This window comes from Pteropus alecto, unplaced genomic scaffold (assembly GCF_000325575.1).
Source record: "Pteropus alecto unplaced genomic scaffold, ASM32557v1 scaffold86, whole genome shotgun sequence".
Lineage (NCBI taxonomy): Eukaryota > Metazoa > Chordata > Mammalia > Chiroptera > Pteropodidae > Pteropus > Pteropus alecto.
Window position 1 is genome coordinate 17193670 of NW_006442109.1, and position 10437 is coordinate 17204106.

A 10437-nucleotide genomic window follows, 5' to 3' on the forward strand; every position below is an offset into this window, starting at 1 on the left:
CGCTGACGGGAGGAGGCGGCATCGGGGGGCTGAGGGGCGCCGCCATGCCTCTCCCGCGGTGAAGCGCCCCGGCCGTGAGCAGCCGCTCGGTCTCCCCGGTGATGTCCCCCAGGCGGCAGGCGAAAGCGACTCACTCGAGCCCTGGGGTAAAGGCCTAGCTTATCCAGCTTCCTTCCTCCTCCTCCTCCTCCTCTTCCCCTCCCCCCTCCTTTTCTCCCCCTTCGTCCTCCCTTCCCCGTCTCGTCCCTCACCCTTCCCCGCGCCCCCGTCTTCCCTCCCTCCCACCCCTCCAGCAGCGATGGCAGAGGAACAACAGCCACCACCACAGCAGCCTGATGCCCATCAGCAGCTTCCCCCCAGCGCCCCCAACTCGGGGGTGGCTCTGCCAGCCCTTGTGCCTGGGCTGCCAGGGACAGAGGCCAGCGCGCTGCAACACGAGATCAAGAACTCCATCTGGTAAGAGGATCCTCCATCGCTGGGGTAAAAAAGCCCAGGCACAATTCTGCTGCAAAGGGGGTGGGGGAAGGCTGGCGACGGGCGGGGAAGCGGAGGAGCAGGCTGATGCATTCATTGATTGTGGGTATCCAGAGTCGGGTGCATATTTATAGGGCCTCTGGAGGTGTGGGGACTTCGCATCAGCCCCTGGTCTCCATAGCCCCCAAATGTTTTTTGTGTTTTTTTTTTTTTTTTGCCACCTCTTCAGTTGTAAGTGCAGATAAACAAGTTATTTGTGGTTTTCACTTATGTGTTAGAGGAATATGGGTCGAAATTAAGTCATCTTGCATGATGGTAGCATAAATTTGGCACTGAGGAATGTGAAATGTGTTTACTCCTTTTTGCAGTCATACAGGGAGGAAGAAGTGTATTGTGAATTTTCACCAAACAGACATTGTGCGTAGGAATATTAATAGGCAGCACAAAACCTAATGTGTCTCTTCCTTTCAGTTGCTTTAGCTGCTCTTTCTGGATGTTTTTGCCTTCTTTATTCTGATATTAAATTTCTTTTCCAGGAAGTTTATTTTTTACATTAATTGTGAAGAAAAGGCTTCGTTAGTATATTCTGTTTTAAGGTGGAAGTTCACACTGTAAAGTGATTTTTAGTTTAAAAATATCTTTGAAGTAATAGTCTTGCCATTTCGTGTGTCTTTTTTTGAAACCTTAGATGAAATATCCTTTGCTATTCCTGTACTTTCTTGTATGAGAATTGCCAATATTTCTGCATTAAACTATGAAAGACTGATGGCAGTCTTTTAATAATTAAAAACACCGAGTTAAGTCTGTCCTGTTAGAGCCATTGTAAATATTCCTTGAACATGAACTTGGATTGTTTTTATAGAATTCTTCATTAACTGACATTTCTTAAAAAGTGTAGTGCTATTTTAAAAATTGAAAGCAATATTTGGGATTTGGTCTAGGACATTGCTTTTAATAGAAGTTTAAAGATAGAATTAAATGTGGTATAAGAAAGCTCTGATTTTAAAAATGAAATGTTTCATGTCCATCATTGAATATGACTACTAAAATATCAAAACTCCTTACTTTTATATTGCAGTTTCAAAATAAATGTATCATAAAACAGCTGACATTGCAGCACTGTATTTGCACACTTCAAAACAGTGACAATTTTTAAATAACAAAATTAAGATTTGTTATATAGTTAAATAATTTTAATTATTTTCTTGGCATGCATCCAAATTGTCATGATGCTAATATGAAGTAGGTCAGTGCAGGCTTTAATAGTTTCATACTACACAGTAGTTGGCAGCTGAGTATCTTGCTTTCTGTTTTAATTTTAAAATGAAGTTTAAATATTTTAAAGGAGAATTTTTTGGCTTTGACAATAGTCATGTTTTGGCAACTTCACTAGGTCAGATAAATAGGATTCTCGTGTGGGGGGGGAGGGGAGCTTTATTTATTAATCAATGGATCCCTTCACCCCCTTTTTAAAGCTGCAATTTAAAGGAAGAGATGGTTAATCTCCTGCTTACCCTCAAGGTTTCCAGAAACGAGGATGGGTCCCCCCCGCCCTTACCACCGCCCCCATTAACTTGATGCAACTTTAGTGTACCTGAAATCATCATTGAATTGAATTAATAAGCACTTTGGGTTTTACATTCAGATAAGGGATATCCAACTTAAAAGAACTAAAATCTTTGTGAAAGACAAATTTAAAAAGCTGAGTTAGTTATGTATATTTTATTATGAGAATAATGAGAAAGGAAGCTTCATTTTATATTTTTAAAATGAGTAAGTCATATAGGCAACTGACTGAAGTATTTGAATAACAATGACAGTGGAGTGCTCTTTTTGGTTTTTTGGTAAATCAGGTGATTTAATATTCTTTCATCGATAATTTATGTTTACACATATTACAACTTAACTATGTTGACTTTAATGTGAGAAAAACTTATCTTGAAATAGAGTGCACTTCAGTTTTTGGTACTTGCTCTGAAAAAATAGCGGGCAACAAACACCTTAATCCCCAAATGTACAATTTTTTATCCTTATTTTAAAATTGTAATAGCATACTTACTAGCAATTAATTTTCAACTTCAGAAATCCTATTTGCAAAAATTATTTCTTTTCATCATTTGAAACTTTAGAAAAACACTAGTGATCATAAACAACATTAGTGGTTATATTTAATTATAGTCTCATATCCCCTGCTCCACAATACTGGATTTATATTATTCATCAAGTAACTATATAAAATAAAGACATTAAAAAGTGAAAGCTTCTTCAGTACTATCTAAGAAATAGTATACGTGTTAAATTAAAATAATTTTTAATAGATAAGGTTGCAATTCTTTAGGCATCTCATTTTACATTTTTAAGGCAATAATATCTTTTTATTGTTTTTTAAATCACCTGATAATGTTCTGAGAGATTATCAGTTTTGTACTATTGCATATATCAATCTTTGGTAACATTAATGGAAATTTAAAATTACATTAAACAGAAATGTGGCATTTAAAAATTATTAAATGGGTTTTGCATTTAGGTTGATCAGAGTTTCTAAATTATTGGACTTGCCGATCCAAACAAGTCTGTACTTGTCCTCCTATTCTACAAATATAAATATAGTATGTGATGTAGACCTTTAACTGGACAATGAGTTATTTATTATTTCAGTTCATAATTATTTATTTTTGTTTGTTAAACTAAAATGCTGTTTGGTAAAAGTATGCCCATGGTAATTTCAAGCATTAAATGAATCTATGAAACTAAGGTTAAGTATTCAAAGTCGAAATTATGGTACTTAATGAGATCAGAAACTATTTTTCTTAAGAATTGGATATATGTATTTTTAAGATAGTTATAGAAAATAAAATGCTAACTTGATAGTGTTGTAATATTTGTGTGGTATATTTATGAATATCTTCAACTGAGGTCCAAGTAATAAGCTTTCACCTTTCTTGATCTTCCTCATCCCCACTCCATAGACAAAGGCCTAGATCACTTGACACTACTCACTTGATAGGAGATTTATTTGCAGAGGTGTGTTTAATATTAGATATGATGTAAGTGTTATGTATGTTTTCTCTAAACAATAGAATTATAATATAAACTTTTTGTTAAAAAAAAGAAAACTAGTAACCCATATTCTTTTTTTGTAAATGAAGACTCATACTGGCAACTTAAAACAAAGCCACAACCCAACCTCACTGCAAATTTGTTTAACTTTCATTGCTCCCCTAATTGGTTACCCAGAAAAAGAATACCAAAGCAAGTTTACCAAAGCAAGTTTATCTTCTAATCTCCTAGTGTCTCCGTAGTTAAAAAAAAAAGAAAAGAAAGAAAATTGTGTTTAAACAAAAATACAATTTACTAAGTGCTTTTCTTTTTCCTTTTGAAGCAGTTTTACTTGAAATCCTGATAGAATAAAATTGCTGTGGAAAAAAAATCACATAGAAAAAATTACATTGCATCTCTTCTGCTTGCTTATGATTAGTTAGGTTTAAGAATAATCATACCTATATGGGTGGGAGGGATTAACAGTTTGCAAATAGGCTGTAACATAGACTATAAACCTTTACCTAGAAATTCAAAAGAAACCCTAATATATTATTGTAGAAAATTCTCTAATACTGTATTTACTCAACAAATAAATTCCAGGATTCTTAAAAGAATTAGTTGTTATCAATTGTTTTTATTTATGTAAATCTTTATTTGCAAGTAAGACCTTGGAAACCATTTCTTAAAACGGTCCTATAAAATGTGTCATTTTTCTACCCATTTTATGGAAACAGATAAATTGAATGACAGGGAAGCTGTATGATTCCTCTGATTAATTATCAGACTCTGGAAGCAGTGCGGAGGCCAGAGCTCCCTGTCTTTATTCAGTCTTGTAAGATGTACAGACTTCTGAATCTGTTCTTTACATTTCGGACTTAAAAGTAAAATTCTATACATGGGCATTTTGAATGTTATCAAAATTCTAATTAGTGTCGAATTGAGTAGTTTTGTTTAACTTTTCTTATTTCTTAATTATAGTTTTGTTTAACTTTTCTTATTAATTACAGTATGGTGATCCTAAGGTTTATATAGTGATGCCATATTAGTCCTGATTTCTGTCCCCTTTCTAGAACTTGGTACTTAAATTTCATCTTTGGGTCTGGGTCAGGCAATTTATTACCTGTCTGAGAAATAGTTTTATTCTTTCAACTGCAGTGGGAAACATTTACTGTAAAGCTCATAGCTTTAGAGTTTACTTTAACCATAGCCCATAGTCTTCATTTTGTTTTAAAATTAAAGACTTTCATATATTTTTGATGAGTTGGTAGACATGCTATCTTCCCTGAGTTCAGCCTGTCTTCTGTACCAAGCACACCAAAGACTGAAGGTGCTTTTTGCTTGCCTATCTTGAGGCCAGATGTGATGGTTGCATCCCAACATTAAGTGTTTCTGATTCCAGAAAGCAGGCAGTTCCTTGCTTTCATCTATGATTTAAAAACTAATGAAATTGTTTTCTTTTTTTGACCAGAAAGGCAGGTTAAGCAAGTTCGAGCCCCTTGATTCTCTGGCTTTGTTTAGTTTAGGTAACGGATGTGTGTGTATAAATAATTAACCCATTTGCTTTCCCCATTGGGAGGTGTCTTTAATGATGTTATGTACCAAATTGAATTGGTTTCTATATCACTGTTAGTTTTTGGTCATATTGAGGGAAAGGAGTTTCACAGTGGTAGAAAAGACAGAAGTGTCTTATTTGTTATGAAACATGCTTTGAATAAAAACTTACGTCAAATCACTTTTGATATTAGAAAAATAATGTTGCACATTAAAATTATACAAATGAAAGTAATTAAAATAACCATTGTCATTTACTCAAGTCGAGCACTTTAAGCAAGAACAGTTTAATACTCACCTGAGGACTGGCTATATACAAAATACTATGCAAGAGACTGACATTTGAGAAATGTCTATTCACTTGTAATATTAACCTGAGCAAAATTGTGCAATAAAACATTTCTTTTATTCAGTTAGGAGACCAGGGAAGGAAGTGACAAGTGCCAAAGTGTTAATTGTGGGGAAAGTGGACCTTCGTTTCCTTGTCTAAAAAATGAAAGGTTTATATTAGATGACCTTGCAACAAGTTCTTTTAGCTTAAATTATGACTTGTTACTAAATTAATATTGACAGCAATAATAAAACATACCATAAGCACAGTGAAGACTAACAGAATTAACTAATCACAGAAACCAGCAGAACATTTTCATTGGACAGATTATTAGGCTTTGTTAATGTTTCCTTTGGTTTCAGCCCTGGAGGGACTACCTGAAGGTGTTATTCACTTACTGTTACCTTGTTTAAGAGTTCTTTTATGTGAGATTCAGTCTGCAAATATTTATTGAGCAGGTATTACATTTAAAGTATTCTAAGAGCTTTTGATTATGCAAAAATATGTAAAGCTATGCAGTAATCCCTGTTGTTGGGGAGTTTACTTAGTTGCTAGTTGAGAGATTCCATTGGGTGGTTATTTGTGTGCACGATTTGTTTACGAAGAAGTGCTCAGTTCTTATAAGCACCTCACACAGGATCTCTTTTCTATAGTAATAATTTAATATTTTAAGGCAGTGCCGAATGTTGTATTGTAAATTTGGTTATGTAAATAAGAAAGGTGCATATTCTTTTCAGAATAATTTAGGGTAGGGTTGAGTTTCACAACTTTCCTCTTCATCATTTTAATGCATAATCATGACAGAATGTTCTCTGTATGAAAAACAAGACGATAAGATGGTTATTCCATATCTCTAACCAAACTAGACCAATCTTATCCAATGCCTCCTTTTCCACTAGTCTCTCTATATTTACTTGCTTCTCTTCTGCTTTCTCAGGTGTTCTGAGAGTTTAGGTTAAGGATGAGCAGCATGGACCAATAGGAGGAACAATCTTCCTGCCCTGGGCAGGATAATAAATAAGGAACAATAAGCTCTGAGGCCTTAATGCACTTGATTGCTGACTATGAGATTAAGATAGTTAACACTTAACCTTAACCCACATGAATAAAAACTTTAAAACATGACTTAATTTTTCTTTAAGACATTTATTTTTTTCTGTTTCATGGCCTGTGTACCTCCTATTTATAACAGGAAATAGAAAACAATGACACTTGGTTAATTACACAGAATACCTCTATCAGGCATCTATTACAGTAGTTTCTCTATATATTACAAAAAGTTGCATGAGAGGTGAGGTTTTATGTTCCTCATATCTTAGAACAAACTAAAAATGTACAGGTAGGTATTCCTTGATGTTTGAATCTCTATTTGGTTACCATATTTGAAGTGTAAGAGGTCGGAGGGACAGATTTCAATCTGTAATGTCTTTGAATTTTGGAAGACAAGAATTTATATGGCATGAAATACCATCTCCAAATAGCCTTATCTAAAAAAAAAAGAAAGAAGTTACCTAAAACAATTTGTAATCTGTGTTTGGATAACAACAGTTCAGATAACAAAAGATGTTTTTAATACTCATTCCAACACAGGGTTAGCAAATTGATTTGAATTTGCATGCTAAATCTGATGGACTAGTGATGGCTACCCGGGGCATGGGGATAGGAAGTGATCGTACATATGGCCTATAATTACCTCCCCTCTTCTTTCTGAAATGTGTAATTTTTAGAATTTGGGCTCTATTGTAGGTAAAGAATCAGATGACCAAAACTATTGGTCATCTTAGAGGGTATTGTCCCTAGGGCTATGTCACTGTCATTTATGATACCTAAATTTAAGATACAAACCAAGCATGGAGAGCACTTAGGTTTCTCTTTGTTTATTTGTTTTTCTCATATCTTTCTGTGACTTTCCTACTTTGATCACTCGGTATTACCAGATAGCTACAAGATGAGAACAGAGGATTACTGTATTAAGTGGGTACTTCAGTTTGCACTATCTATAACCCTTTCTTTGCTTTCGTTATCTCGTTTCTCTAATTATGTCATTGTTGGTCTCTTTATTTGCTACCTTAAAAGCCTCTTTTTTTGTTGTTGTTGCTGATATAGTGTCTAACTTTAAGATTCAGCTCCTGTGCCACTGCCTCAATGGAACTTTTCACATTTCTCAGGGAATAATGAACTGAGTTGTGTAAATTAATTTTTTTTTGTTTCAGTAATTTAGACTGCCTTTACCTGAGATGAGTCCATTGTAGTGAGTTTTTACTGAATTTAAGTGAAACATTTTTATTTTCTAATACGTAAAGTTCATAGGAATGCAGAGACTGAATAAACCTGAAACAAAGCAAATACTACATAATAAGTAATTTATAATATGACAATAAAATATTATGGAGTAGCCAAGAACCTGCCATTGTTTTTGCAGTATATATGAAATTTTAAAAATTTTAATGGAATAAGAGTGTCACTTCAGTGACATCTTGTTTAAAGTTAGTGCCTCATTTAACTGTCAGATTAGTAGATGCATGATCCCTTTTTCCGAGGAGATATTAACAAAGAGTATTTGGCTAAATCCTGTATACGTACATTTCAAAGAAGTGAGAAAGTCAAAGATTAATCCTGAATTTATAGAATCAAGTGGTCAAGGAAAATTGAATTCAGTACACATTTGTATTTTAATTTCTACTACGTACAGACATAGGAAGATTAAACAGTAATAAGACACTATACCTTTAAAACATTCACCTCTTGTATGGTAGTTGTATGCATCATTAATTGAATATAACAAAAGTAAAATTTTGTTAAAAGCATTGCTGGTATAATCAATGGATATACTTATCAATATGCTTACTGGGAAATGTTTATTCCTACTAGCAGAAATTAGGTTGAGAATTGTTGATGACAGTAAGCCTTGCCAGTAGTGAGAATAATTAGAGGAAAATAGTTTAGGACAAAATTTGCTTGACTGAGGAGTGGGCTTTCCACCAATCAGAATCCTCTCACAAAGGTAATTTTAATGTACAAAGGCAGAAGAATATAAAATAATAACAGAGAAGAAAAGATAGGGTGGCGGTAGGAACTGAGACAGAGAACCAAGAACTGCTCCTGTAACAGTTTCGGAAGAAGACTGTACCCTGAGTCAACTCTCAGTGAAGTACAGCCATTTCATGAAGAGAATTAGAATGTTCGATGTGGGGTCCCTCATGTATCTCATTCATCCCATATCTTGGCTCCTGTATCTTGGCATCTGTATTTATATACTTTTCCATTATTGGATGCAGTTTGTTTTCTCTCTTTGGATTCACCCCATTCTTGTGTTTATGGAGTTTGTTCTCTCACATACCCCATTTCAGTAACCATCATCAAACTGTTCTTTTCCACCGGCTGCTTTTCCTGTAACTTTATATATATCTGTGACTTCCTCAAAACAGCAGCAAATAACTTTAGAGAAAAAATTTTTGTGGTAACACAGAGTTGATCTCTCAATAACCTAAAGAGCTCATTTCTAGACATAAGAGAAAAAACAAGTAGGTAAGTGAATGAAGAATGTAAACACTCATTTTATAAGAAGAATAATATAAAGTTAACAAATATGCAAAAATCTTTACTTTCAATAATAAAAAATAATTAGGGCAGAAAAGTACTATTTATTGACCACTAAGAAAAGATTTAAGAAATATAGTAACTATTTATTGCTAGCTGATCTTCCTGGTTTTGCTTTCTTCCTTATTCCTTTCCCTCCTCTCCAGTACCTTAATTTCTGTCTCATTGTATGGTATGTAAGCCCACTCATATTTTTGGTGGAATAAGTTTGAACATTTTCAAAGTGTTAACTGTGTTTGCACCTAAATGCGGGAACAATGAATGATATTTTCCCCCTACTTTATTATATTCTCCAAATTTTCTGAAATGAGCAAGTGTTATTTTTAGTTTGGAAAAATATCCAAACAAGTAAAATAATGCCCTTTGTCTACCCTGCTGTTCTTCCTTTTTAGCTGACCTCTGTCCACCCCCACTCAGCTAGATCTTGTCTCTGCTCTTGCACTTTTTAACTCTTGCAGTCTGGCTTCCTGCTCTTCTTGCCAACTCAGTGGGGTTTTTTCAGTCTTTATCTTTGATTGTGTCTCTAACTTTTCCTCTTGTCACTATGATTTCTTTGCACTTTGGAAACTCTTATTCCTTTTTGGGAACTGTCTTTATATCAGCTACTCTGCCTGGCATTAAGGATTCCACGGGCAAGGATATGAGATCCCTGTTTTCATGGACCCTACCTCTGATTAACATTTTTCCTGCTCTCTTCCTCTAGATACTCTTTAAGTTTGAATATCTAGACACTTATTTCTCAGCTATCCATTGTTTTCCTTTTTGCACTTATCTGCTAGTTATGAAATAGATGGGCTGAACAGAAAACTCACCACACCTACTCATTCATTCATTCACCAGAGTACATGGAACTACCACTGTCACCTTAAACTTGTCATTTTTTTCACAGTAACCTCTTTTCTGTGCCATGATGCCTTGCTACCTCAGTTTCCTTTCATGTGTAATTCTACTTCTTTTAATAGTAGATGTCATTATTCCTTCATTCTGTCAAGCTAGCAGTATTGATTTCATATTTGATTTTTCTCCCATCCCCAATATTTTAACAAGTTGCCAACTTTGCATTGTTACTTAAATTTCGTCTTGTTTTCCTGTGTCTCCAGGACTTCAGTGCTTTACTATCTTATTCCTGGACTACTGCAGCAGCAACGTAGCTGCTCTCTGTCCCTGGCCTTTCCCCCCATTGAACTATGCTGTATACTGCTGCCAAAATAAATCTTCTAAAACATCCATTTTCATGTAGTTCCCTTCTAAAAACCTGTAACAGTTTCATTTTGCCCACCATGTCTAAAGATTTCCATCAGGTCTCAAAGGCCTGTATAATCTAGCCCCATACAGTCATTCCAACCTTATTTCTTGCTGTTTGCCGACATTCAACTTTAGTTCAGTCCAGCAGGCACTTCACTGTCTGCCTTATGTTTTGTCATCCTGCTTTCATTCCT

The 10437-nt window shown here is 35.0% G+C and overlaps 1 protein-coding gene across 5 annotated transcripts in view; it reads left to right on the forward strand.

Moving 5' to 3' along the window:
* Nucleotides 1-6: 6 nt before the first annotated feature.
* RFX7 (regulatory factor X7) overlaps nucleotides 7-10437 on the forward strand; it is a 109408-nt gene continuing 98977 nt past the window's right edge. Inside the window, exons 1-2 of one of the 5 annotated variants that reach the window (XM_025038846.1) lie at nucleotides 7-146; nucleotides 294-456. In XM_025038846.1, coding sequence (XP_024894614.1) covers nucleotides 102-146; nucleotides 294-456 — 208 coding nt within the window. In that variant the 5' untranslated portion in view covers nucleotides 7-101. Of the gene's footprint in view, nucleotides 457-10437 lie in introns of all 5 variants that reach the window. The other 4 variants (XM_025038847.1, XM_015596024.2, XM_015596025.2 and 1 more) reach the window with 4 other exon arrangements.